At 33.7% G+C, this 13153-nt stretch overlaps 1 protein-coding gene across 15 annotated transcripts in view; it reads left to right on the top strand.

Moving 5' to 3' along the window:
* The window catches only part of ZNF644 (zinc finger protein 644), a 103538-nt gene that overhangs the window by 70472 nt on the left and 19913 nt on the right, over window positions 1-13153 (top strand). For 11 of the 15 annotated variants that reach the window (XM_019753164.2, XM_019753114.2, XM_019753156.2 and 8 more), the window contains one exon: window positions 10014-13042. The exons of the other annotated variants lie outside the window; for them this stretch is intronic. In XM_019753164.2, the coding sequence (XP_019608723.2) occupies window positions 10045-13042 (2998 nt within the window). In that variant the 5' untranslated portion in view covers window positions 10014-10044. The remainder of the gene's footprint in view (window positions 1-10013; window positions 13043-13153) is intronic. 15 annotated transcript variants of the gene reach the window in all.

Here is a 13153-nt window from a genome sequence, read left to right as displayed (position 1 = left end):
TGGGGAAATCTCTATCAGGTGGAAATGTGCATTAAACTAAAAAATACACATACAACTTTGAAGAACCTATGTTATTGAAATTAAAACACTACTATAAGGCTATACAAGGATATTTATTGTATTGTGTATAATATAATTCCATTTCTGTAAAGATAAACAAAACAAAAAACATACGTATATGTGTTTGTATGAAGAACAAAAAGGCGGATATACCTGTTACATTGGTGTCTGAAGTGGGAGAGAATGGGGAAAGTAGAGGAGATTGCAACAAATATGTTCTACTTTTGTAATATTTTTAGACAAGTTTTATTTTAAAAAATCACTTTCCCTCAAAAGTCTGACAACACTACTGATGATGAATTGTGTATTCTTGTTCCTTTGTAGGTAGTCTAGTTTTTGTTTTGTTTTCAGGACATGAGTAGAATTCTTCCTTTTATTCTCAGAGTTCCAAAATGTCCCCAGGACTTGTCAAGTGGCATGTCTTTTTCTTCCTCCTGCTGAGCACTGATTGAGCCCTGTTAATCTGAGGATTTCTGGTTTTTGAGCTCCGGATTTGTTTTCTGTTGTGTCCTCTTCTCCAGTCCCCTAGTTTCTTCTATAATTCCAACTTGGTTTAATTTGTGGATCTAGACTTTGTGTCTCCTAACTTTTCTCTTATTATTATTTTTAGTCCCTTCTTGCCCCTTTTTTAAAAAAAATTGTGTTCAGGAGAAATACCTCATTTCATCAACTGTATCCACTCTGCTGTTCCACTTACCAACTAGGGGTTGTTTTTGGTTTCTGGTTTTGGTTTTTTTTTTGTTTGTTTGTTTTCAAAGTAATTTTTCATTTCAGAGTTCTTTGTCAGCCTCTTACTCAAAGCATATTGTACTTCTTTACTTAAAACACAATAACAGAATCTGAATATATTAAGTATATATTGAGTATATTTACTTCCTCTTTTTAGTCTAGTGATTAAACATAATTTTAACAAGCATTTAAATTTATACATTTCCATCACTATTAATAATAAGTTTATCTATAACCTCATTGTTGTATAAAATAATAAAAAATACACTTAACATGAATTTCAGTCATTTTAAGATCCCCACACACTCAGCCTTTTGGAAAAATTTTTCTGAGATGGTGGTGAGTGGTAACATTTTAGAGGCTGTGTGCCCTCACATTTAAATATTATGTTATGTGTCTCTGTATAGAATTCTATAGTCAAAATTTTTACTCCAAACTCTGAACTTATTGCTCCATTTACTTAACACTTAGTCTTGAGGGTGAAAAGTCTGATGCTATTCCAATTCATATTCTTTTGTATAAAATCAGTTTTTAGGTTATTTGATTGTTTTATTTGAGATTGCCATGCCATTCTTTGCAGCACTTGTCGATGACTATTCTAGTTTATGGTTTTATCTGCCTTGGTATGTTTCTCTCTTCTAGTCCATCTGCTTTCATTTCATTGGTGTTTTATGAGAGAGGAAAGATCAGTTCATGTCCTTGATAGACCCTAAGGAGTTAGAAACCCTTAAATTCTGATTGGGCGCTTCATGTCCTTTTTCATTAGAACACTGGGTCAAGTGCTGTAATTCCCCTCTTTGTTGCTTATTGAATAATTATTTCACCGAAGCCCTGCTTTATCCCCACAGGAGTATTATTATTCTAGCCCCAGCAACTCTTAAGATATGCTTCTTCTTCTGACTCTAGCTTCAACTCATATATCCTGTTTATTATACCCTGGGAGTGGTATAAAGTCCCAGGTATCTCTTTCTAGAATAAATTTCTGTTTGTGAAGGCTTCCTTCATCGCTAGGAGCAGTGCACAAATTAAGTGTCATCGTTCCATAAATGAAACAAGTTAATGGCAAGGGTCATAGGGAAATAACACTTAATGAGTGATTACTAAATGGCAGGCCCTATGCTACATGTTTTATTTAATCTTCACAGTTCTATAGGTAGGTTTTACCTTTGTGTTATTGATGAAGGCACTGAAATTTGGAGGGTGGAGTAACTTTGCACAAGCTAGAAGTTATGGAGCCACTTTTCAGACCCAGGCATGTCTATCTGCAAAGAGTCTCTTGGCACCGCAGTGTAAACTTGAGCCCAACCGTCTGTTTTGTGAAGCTTTTCTTAGCCATGGTATTTTATAGGACCTTGTATCTCCTCTGAAGTATAGAATGTGTAATACGTGTTGCTCACTGGGAACCTATGTAGTGCTATTTATTGACAGCAGTTTTTTCTATATGTGTGTCCTGTATAGTCTTCTTCAGTTAGATAGCAGTACAGTAAAAAATAAACAAAAAACAACTACCAGTGATACCATTTGATTAGTGTTAAGAAAATTTTAAAATTTCCCTGAAATCTCAATTTTAAATGTGCTTTAGTCACCTTTTATAAAACAGTATTGTACTACTGATAACATTTTGGTTTTATGGATTGAGTACATTGGAAATCATGAGTTCTGTAAGTCTTATGGTTCAAAATTGCTACTCTTGACCAATGCCATCATTCTCCCTTCCTATAAGTAAACTTTAAATCATAATGGCTTGAAAAAGGCTATACATTTGATTACTAATAACTATTTGCATTTTCTAAATATTACGTAGTGTTTTCTGTAACATTTTGTGGTGAAATTTTGTAATTAAATTCACAATAAATAATTGTCTCTGGTTTTATAAGTGAAATTCCAAAATTGAACATTCAATATTTTAAAACTTGTTAGCAGCTCAAATGTTAAATAAGAAAAAAAACTATTGGCTGATTTGTGATTTGCCATCTCACACACACCCACACACATGTGTGTGGGTGTGTGTGTAGTTTTAAAAACTGGTCTTTGAGAGGTACATATTACTACATACTTTGTTTCAAGGAAAGTAATTTGAATTTTTACCACCCTACATGAAGATAATTGTAGAGTAGTGATTATCTCGGAATATTTTTTTAGAAGATAATTGGGTTTTCGGGGGCAGATTTTAGAAAGAAAAAAATGCGCATTGAGTAAATGATAATATCAAGAGGCGTTCACATTTAATAAAAATATTATTTTATAGAAAATAAAATTTCTAGTTTTGTTTTTCTAGTTCTCAATGAGAATGTCACACTTTCCCATCTAAATATATATGCATTTCAATTTACATACTAGAGTTTAAATATATATAATATAGGTGAAAGGTTAAGTATTTGTTACAGATTATTACAGAATTTCTTTTTATAATCTGAGGCCCCTTTCAATAAAATTAAATTATAAATCAGTGAAATTTATTCTCTGGTTGTCATTATGTTCAGGTTTACTTCCCATTAGACTATAAATGTATATTTATATTTTTAAAATATGATTAATAATGTGATTATCAAATGAATTAAAGTAACTTTTGTAATGAGATCTTACTTTATTAAAATTCTACAAAAGTTTTTTTAATGTATATACAGTTGAATCGGTGACTTTTTGAATTTGAAAGAGCAAAATTGTTTGAGGTTTAGAAGAAACTAGCATAACATTTGTTGTGTTCCAGGCAACCTTTCTTAAGGCACGAACAGTCCTTCACCTGTTGTGAGGAATTTCTTGAAAGCCACAATTGTTTGCATTTGTAGTCATGACACTAACTTTGATGTGCATACTTTAATGGGCCTTGATCCTGTGGAATCATACGTGGTTGGGGCAGAAGTTTCATCAGTAGCACTATTTAACGTTCTTAACTTAAGTTCTTAAAGAAATTTGTAGCCTTTCCTGAATAGCCATTAGGCAAATAGACATCTGACACTGAAGCTGATTTTGTACTCAAAAGCTTCCTTTATCACATTTTCTTATCTCTTGCTGATTATTGTCAAATGTATAGGCACAGTAATGTTTAATGGTTGGAATTCTCTATGTCGTTCAGAATTATTTCAACTCTAAAGTAGTTCATTCCATATGCATATATAATATGTGTGTTATCACTTGAGGTATGTTTTTTGTCTCTGTTTTCACTCCTAATTATATGTTGTGTCTTCCTAGGACTGCTAACATACTTCTTTTGCACTTATTGGACATGATCAGTTAATACATAAAAAATATCCCAGAACTATGCACAAACAGCAAACTCATCATATACTGAAGAACACCAAAAGTAAATTACTGATTTATGGCAGTTAAAATATTTTGACCCGTGTTAGTAATACAATTGTGGTCAAAAGTTTGGTTTGAAAAACACATAAAAAAGTTATCACTCATTTTAATTAAAAAGAAAAGGATTACTCTTGTTAGAACAATGTGCATAGGTACGTTATTTACCCAATCAGAACTGAGATGATCACTTGTTCTGACCACATGCATAAACCACAAGCATAAACAACACAAGTAGTCGACCCATGCTGAATATGACGTAGCCCTCTCCACTGGTTGCAGCTGTAGTTTATTGCCTTGCCTTTTCCAAATGCAAAATTCTCCGTTAGGAATTAATCTTTGATTAGTGAATATCCATTTATTTTTCTACTACAGTTGCTTCTCCTTAATTACATAATTTTGCCAGGTTGTTAAAGATAGCGCCTCTGTAGTCCTCCCCACCTTCCTTTTGTCCTTCCTTCTTGTAGTTACCTGCTTCAGTTTTACCATACAGCAGCTTTTTGATATGTGTCTCGTTATATTTTGTATTTACTATATACTTTGCAGTTAGAATCACTTTGTGTTTCTGAGTACTTATGATCTAGTACCTAACTATTTGTAACATCTTTTTATTAAATAATGGAGATTAAATACATGGTATCAGGAACAAAACTATTCAAGTTTAATGTAATTTGGTGGTAGGTGGTAAAATCACTTATAGATAGATCATTAGTTTGTCACATCAGTGCCACATGTTGCAGACAGGAAAGCATTATGTGCCCTATGTATTTTGTTTTTCTGATCATTATGTATTTTCTAGATGTTCAAACTCAGTGACAATGTTTTTTTTGGTATCACCAGTAGAAAAAACCTCTTTGTATGTAATTTTCATGATGCAAGTGAGCTCTGTGGCCTCAGTGTGTTAGTCATTTGGTGCCATACTTTCCTTGTTCAAGACTCAGTTTATCCACATATTACAAGTTAACTAAAGGATTATTTCAGGTAATTTTGAATTTAGACAAGGCTTTTAAAGTCCAATAGTGTATTTCACTTCTGTTTTTTAGCTCCTTATTTGAAGTTACATTAAATGTTAATAATGTAAACCAGTCGTTAAACATATATAGTACATATAAAGAAGAACCTTAGAAATCATTGTTTCCAACCTCCAGTGCCATGTTTCCTTCTACATTGTTCCTGACAAATAGTTCAGCCTGCTGAGCCATTCAGTTTACTGTTGTGTTAAGATTACCTTTGCATTGTTGTATGGTTCCTGTTTCTAGTTTCTCTTAATCTAGAGATGAAATCCACATTTTTATGCTTCAAACACGTTAATTGTGTGTTCTTCCTTCTCTACTCCAAATCTTCAAACATTGAAAGATTGTTAATTGTATTGGTTGTTAGGCTAAACATACCAAGTTTCTCTTCATTTCATTCTGTGGCATGCCAGATATGCTTACATGAATGTTCTGTATTTTTTTAGTGTTTCCTCTCAGTGTGACATCCAGAGTAAGAGACTACCTGGATGATATGGTTATATGCTATACTTTTGTCTTCACTTGGCATTGTAAACTAGGTGAGACTTAGGTATATGTGCTTGTGCATTGAGTATAGTATATGTAGACCTAAATGCTGCAGTAATTTTAGATGTAGTATTTCAGTTAAGATTTGTTTTGCAATTAGAATGACAGTTGTGAATGATTTTCTCTTCTTTTTCTAGTCTCGTATATGGCCAACTGAAGTTGTCATGTGTTCCCAAGGATAATTTAAATGAACATAGGGTTTATGGAAATCTGACAAATCCTAACTGTAAACCTACTCAGCTTGTGGGCAACATTGTAATTTATTTATAGCTGTGTAGTATAGTTATTAATGTACTAATGTAAATCGAGAGCAAATTGTATTATATTTTTGTGTGAAATTAATACTACATGACAAGGTTGGCATTATGTAATAAGTACCCACAAAGTATTAACCTACTTGCAATAAATACAATTAATAATGTACATAAAAGTGAAATTAAGTTAATTTTCCATCAGAAAAGAATTAATTCATGAACAGAAAGTGGACAGCATAGATTTGATGACAGGAAGGTTGTATCTAATCTGAATTACTGAGTGACCTAGGAAGCTTGCTCAGAGGGATTACAGAATAATTATGTTAATATGCAATTATCACCTCATTTCTTCTGTAGTAACCTCAAGATGTAGTGTAGTGAGGGTGTTATAGCAAGTGCTGATAGTTTGCAAAAATACTGATGTTTGAGATTTCTGAGACAATAAGTCTAGCTTGAGGCATATAAGTGATGATCTGTCATCTTGAAGACAGATCTGACCTTTGTACCTCTTTTCTAATGCTCACAGTATATAACTACAGGCAGTTATAGCTGTAGAACTCATCATGATTTTCTAGAAAGTGAAAGATGTTTTATGTAGATTTAAAATTCCATTTGCAGCTTTTTATAAAGCATGTGAGTTTTTTAAAAGAACATTTTAAAATTCAGTTAAAAGAAAAATCCTATGGTTATGTGATTACATAGAGGACATAATAATAGTGTCTAAACATTTTATAAAATAGATCCTAATTGATACAGCAAATTCATTGAAATTTAGGGAGTCCAAACAATATAACATTAGTTTGTTTATTAACTTATTAGTTTCCCTTTTTTAAACTTAATGAATAATGCCTACCTTCAAATATGTCCCCTACTTAGTTATATTAATATAACCTGCTATTGATGGCTTTGTTATGTATATTTGACTATATAGAGATAGTTGGAAAAGCTATATGAGAGTGTGAAATTAGCTTATACGTCAAATGTTTTCTTGCTTGGATTCATGAATGTAGGGAAGTAATTTTTTATGTCAAATTCTAGATCCATTATTCAGTGCAACATATTTTTGATGATTCATTGTTCCTCATTGTATCTCAAAGCAACACCTGTGAGTCTTGAATACTGTTAAGAAAAAAATGTATTTTGAACATTTTTCAGTTAAAATGTGTTCTGAAAATTAAAACAGGAAGATTTTTCATTGTTGCTAAAATGCTAGTTTACTGAGTCAATTTCTTATAGCATATTTTTAAACCGATGGAGTAGATTTTTAATATTCATGTGCTAATAAAATATTCTGAAAAAGAAAGACTTTTTGAGTAGAAATAATTATTAGTTTGGGGGCAAGTAAGGCATATTTCATTATGTAGGTGTAAAGGAAAACTTATTGTTAAAGACCTCGTTTTAGATTTTTAACTATTTAATTTGATCTTTTGTTTTTCTTTTCACTAGGTGTGTTTTATAGAGAAAAGATCTGTTATGCACATATATTCTTTGTATGTTTTTGAGCAAAACAGTTAGTATTTTCAGCATGTGAACTTATTGAAGGCTCTTATAAAGCCATTTTGGTAATGAGGATACAGTCTTCAAGCCGACATGATATTCTCATAGTTTGTCACCCTGCTGTTCAGGGGGTACCACTGAAGTTGCTTTAAATGGGAAGCGTCTGTTCCATCTCTGAACCTCTAACACCAGAACAGATGGATAGAACGTGGAACATGGAAGGTTTTTACCTCTGAGGTGGTAACAGTGAAGCCACTCATTAACACTGAATTTACCACTTCGTTAGCAACGTTGCTTCCTGTTGAGAAAAGCTAATACAGCCTTTCACATTGACTGAGCATATATTTGTCTACCTCTGTGATTATAATAAGTAGGAACAGAAAGTGCCTTTCAGTATAGTTTTAAAAAAATTCTGTTGTCCATTTCAGCTTTATGAGATTGTTCCTATTTGGGCATTCAAGTTTTTACACCAAATTTAATCAGAAATCTCAGGAATAAGTAATAGTATAGCATCAATGTTTGCTTTTCTTTTCATTGACGTTTTGCGTACTCCTTCCTAACACGTTTATGTGCTGCCCATTTTTAACTTCTGTGTATATGATGGAGAGACTCCTGCTGGGTGCTGCATTAGCACCATTTTGGGGTGATATCATTGAATATGATCTTATTGGAAGTCTATTTTTATTACTGTGGAAGTTTGCCAATCTAAGAACAGAATTCTAAGACCTTGAAGGGGCAGAGAAAAATGATTGTTGGTATAAATAATACCAAAGAAAGATATTTGTAATATGTATTTGTAATGTGTATTGTATTAAAGAACCTATCTGTTCGTAAGATAAGGTCATATTTATGAGTGCTTGTTCCAAGTTGTGAAATAAGAAAGCAATTAGAAATAACTATTTTATTCTTGATCTAGACTTACTGTTTTCCAAAGCATGTAATTTGGTACCATAAAAGACATTAGGCATAATAAACTTTATTGAAAATGTTTTAATTTTTAAATACCGGATTGTAAGTTCCTGCTGTTCCAAAATGGTATTACTCATTATACAAATTAAGAATACTATGAAAGAAAATGGAAGATTGTTCTTTATCTGAGAGCAGGAGCCTAGTCTGTCTTGTTTACAACAGTATCCCTCATACAAGAGCAGTGCTGGGCACCTAGTAAGGGCTCATTAGATACTTGGAGAATGAATGAACTGTACTTGCTACTCTGTACAAAAGGAAGAGAACTACAGAATTTTATGCCAGTACATCAAATAGTTAATACATGGGGTTGCCAAATACAGGTTGTTTAAATTGATTATTGGATATTTTGAAGGCCTTGCTACAGTTGGTGAGTCAGAAAATCAGAACCATGATGGAATTGGCACTATTTGAACAGGGGACCCAAATTCCGCAGGAAGAAAACTGTTTTCCTTCTAATATTTTAGGAACTTTTGCGTTGATTTCGCAATTGTGTTTTTAGTCCTTATTCAACAAATATGGCCTGAGCGCCTATGCCAAGCACCGTGTTAGGTTCCAGAGATATGAAGGTGACTGGGTCACAGGCCCTGCCCTCAAAGAGCTTACATTCTTCCAAAGAGACAGGCAATTCCTGTGTAATGTGGCCATTTCTTAGAGCAGGATAAAAACAGGGTGCAAGGGAATTCTTCATAGTAGGGGCAGTAGTTATAGCCATGTGTGTATATAGGTTTCCCAAACTTTTAAAAGTCTTTTTAAAAAATATTCTGCTGTCTTCTCATAATGATTAAATATTTTGTCAAAATGCCTAGATAAAATTTTATGTTTTATATGAAGTCAACTAAAATCCTAACTTATTTATGATGTTTTAGAGTAAAAAGTTTTAGGCCATTGCAGTAGACTGTCAGATCATACATAAATGGGATAACTGCCTTTAGGAAATGCCTAGAATTTGTGAGCCCAGGTTATGAAAATTTAAAGTAACGTAAATCTTCATGAATTTTGACTTTTCTTATTTAGAACTAAGGATAATTTACATAAGGGATGAATGAAACCTTGTGAATAAAACATTTTTTAAATCAGTAGAATTTTAGGAGAATGAAATATTGAGAGCAAAAAAATTCCTGTTTCATGCATTAGCCATTGATGTTGATAGCAAATGTGTTCATTCAAGTAACGTTCTTTACTGAATGGTGTTTTGTTAACTTTTTCCAAGAATGAACTTTTAAGTGAAAAAACTTCACATTATTCTGTAGTATAGAGTGACTGTCCTTAATAAATCAACTTAAGTGAGGTAATTTTCTTTTTATTAGCAATCTCTATATGAGAGTTTAAAGTTTTTTTTTCTCCTGTCTGTGGCATCTTTATTTATATCATATATACCTCTGTGTATGTGGTTATGCTGCTTTTCCCTAGACATTTTGTGTATATACAGTATTGCGTTGTTGTGGAGCACAAAGAAAAATATTAACCTTTGAGACACTTTTAAAGTCTTTCTATTTTTCAGTGTTTCTTCATTCTTAGGAAATTATTAGGATCTCGATATAAAGAGTATAATTAAGCTAATAAAAATGTGTACTTTCAACTCTCCATACATTCTAATAGTATTTTTCGTTCATGCAAATCTAAATTTCTTTTTTCCATTTTCTAGACTAAATGTGTTAAATGGCCTTGCCAACAATATGGATGATTTGAAGAAAAACACCGATATTACTGGTGCTAAAGAAGAACTCCTAGATGACAGCAATTTTATCTCAGACAAAGAGAGTGGAGTTCATAAACCAAAAGATTGTCAAACATCATTTCAGAATAGTAATCCATTCACTCTGCCTGAAGAACTGTCAAAGGACAAATCTGAAAAAGCCTTAAGTGGAGGCCAGTCTACTCTATTTATACATGCTGGTGCTCCTGCTGTTTCTATTGAAAACGTTATCTTGCCTAAAGGAGCTGCTGTTAATGGACCAGTTTCACACTCCTCCTTAACTAAGACTTCCAATATGAATAAAGGCAGTGTTTCATTAACCACTGGACAGCCTGTGGATCAGCCAACAACAGAATCTTGCTCAACTTTGAAGGTGACAGCTGATCTTCAGCTGTCTCCCCCGCAGAAAGCAAGTCAACATCAAGTTTTATTTTTGTTATCAGATGTAGCACCTGCTAAGAATCCAACCCATTCCATTAAAAAACTACCTACCTCTGCTTCAGTTGGTTGTGACATTCAGAATTCTGTAGGGAGTAGCATCAAGTCAGGGAGCACTTTAATAAATCAAGTAGAGGTGGGTGAGGATAGTGAAGAGTTATTGGTAAAAGATGATTGTATCAATACGTTAACAGGAATTTCCTCAGGTACAGATGAATTTAGGTCAGAAAATGATACAAACTGGGACCCCCAAAAAGAGTTCATTCAGTTCCTTATGACTAATGAAGACACAGTGGATAAAGCTCCAGTTCACTCTAAAGTAGGTCTAGAAAAAAAGAGAAAGCGAAAAATGGATGTAAGCAAGATAACTCGTTATACTGAGGATTGCTTTAGTGATTCTAATTGTATACCCAATAAGTCAAAAATGCTAGAAGTAGACTTTCTGGAACAGAATGAAGAACTACAAGCAGTAGACTCACAGAAATATGCATTATCAAAAGTGAAGCCTGAATCAACTGATGAAGACTTGGAATCTGTGGGTGCTTTTCAACATCTAATTTATAACCCAGATAAGTGTGGAGAAGACAGTTCACCTGTTCATACTAGCACTTTTATTTCAAGTACCTTAAAAAAGAAATGTGAAGAAAGTGATTCAGAGTCACCTGCTACTTTCAGCACCGAAGAGCCATCATTCTACCCCTGTACAAAGTGCAATGTGAATTTTCGGGAGAAAAAGCACCTCCACAGGCATATGATGTATCATTTAGATGGGAACAGTCACTTTCGTCATCTTAATGTCCCAAGGCCATATGCTTGTAGAGAATGTGGACGGACATTTCGAGATCGTAACTCACTTTTAAAGCATATGATTATTCACCAAGAAAGAAGACAAAAGTTGATGGAGGAAATTCGTGAATTGAAAGAACTTCAGGATGAAGGAAGAAGTGCACGATTACAGTGCCCTCAGTGTGTGTTTGGTACCAATTGCCCTAAAACATTTGTGCAACATGCTAAAACCCATGAAAAAGATAAAAGGTACTACTGCTGTGAAGAGTGTAACTTCATGGCAGTGACAGAAAATGAATTGGAATGCCATCGAGGCATTGCCCATGGAGCAGTGGTAAAATGTCCCATTGTCAGTTCTGATGTAGCTCAGAGGAAAACGCAAAAAAAGTCTTTTATGAAAGATTCTGTTATAGGATCATCCAAAAAATCAGCCACCTACGTATGTAAGATGTGTCCTTTTACTACTTCAACCAGAAGTATTTTGAAAAAACACACGGAATACTTGCATTCATCATCATGCGTTGATTCATTTGGTAGAGCTCTTGGACTTGGTAAAAGAAAAAGTGACGTCCTTGAAGAACCTGTAGATTCTGATAGCACTAAACCGTTAGCTAAGCAGCAGTCAGCCACATTTCCAAAGAACTCTGCTTTAAAGCAAGATGTAAAGCGAGCATTTGGGTCATCCTCACAGTCAAGTAACGTTTCAAAATTCCATAAACGGCCACACAGAGTACAAAAGGCTCGGAAAAGCATTGCCCAGTCTGTGTGCAATCAAAACAATTCTCACAAGACTGTAATGAATAAAAGCAGCATTGACCAAAAACCTAAGTATTTTCATCAAGCAGCAAAAGAAAAATCTAATGCCAAGGCAAATAGCAACTATATATATAGACACAAATATGAAAACTACAGGATGATCAAAAAATCAGGTGAATCGTATCCTCTGCATTTCAAAAAAGAAGAAGCTAGGTCATTAAATTCTTTACATCTGTTTTCATCATCAAGTAATTCTCACAACAATAGTTTTATTTCAGACCCTCAAAACTCTGATACCAAAAGGTCAGAAAGCTTCAAAGATCATAGGCGTGTATCTGTAAAGAGAAGAGTTAAGGAATCTAAGAAGGAAAGTTCTGCTGGAGGAGAAGACTTGGATAGCTACCCAGATTTCCTGCATAAAATGACAGTTGTTGTTTTGCAGAAACTTAATTCTGCAGAAAAGAAAGATAGCTATGAAACGGAAGATGAAAGTTCCTGGGATAATGTTGAGCTAGGTGACTACACTACACAGACTATAGAAGATGAAACTTACAATGATATTAATCAAGAACATGTAAACTTATTCCCTCTATTTAAAAGCAAGGTGGAAAGTCAAGAGTCTGGAGAAAATGCTACCCTAAGTTATGATCAAAATGATGGATTTTATTTTGAATATTATGAAGATGCTGGAACTAATAACTTTCTGCATGAGATACATGATCCTCAGCATTTAGAAAATGCAGAAACTTCATTGTCAAAGCATAGTTCTGTTTTTCATTGGACTGATTTGTCTCTTGAGAAGAAATCGTGTCCTTACTGCCCAGCAACATTTGAAACAGGTGTTGGGTTGTCAAATCATGTCCGGGGCCATCTTCATAGAGCAGGATTAAGCTATGAAGCGCGCCATGTTGTATCACCAGAACAAATAGCCACAAGTGACAAAATGCAACATTTCAAAAGAACTGGCACAGGGACACCTGTTAAGCGAGTTAGAAAAGGTAAGTTTTCATGTAGATAACTTGTGCTAATATGTCTGTATTCAAATTCAAAGGATTTCAAAGTTTTGCTCAAATTTGGTCTTTATTAGCATCACATAATGTCATATTTCA

Source organism: Rhinolophus sinicus, linkage group LG06 (genome assembly GCF_036562045.2).
Source record: "Rhinolophus sinicus isolate RSC01 linkage group LG06, ASM3656204v1, whole genome shotgun sequence".
In the NCBI taxonomy this organism is placed as follows: Eukaryota; Metazoa; Chordata; class Mammalia; order Chiroptera; family Rhinolophidae; genus Rhinolophus; species Rhinolophus sinicus.
The sequence above is the reverse complement of the archived record's forward strand: the minus strand, read 5'-3'. Positions and strand labels throughout refer to the sequence as shown.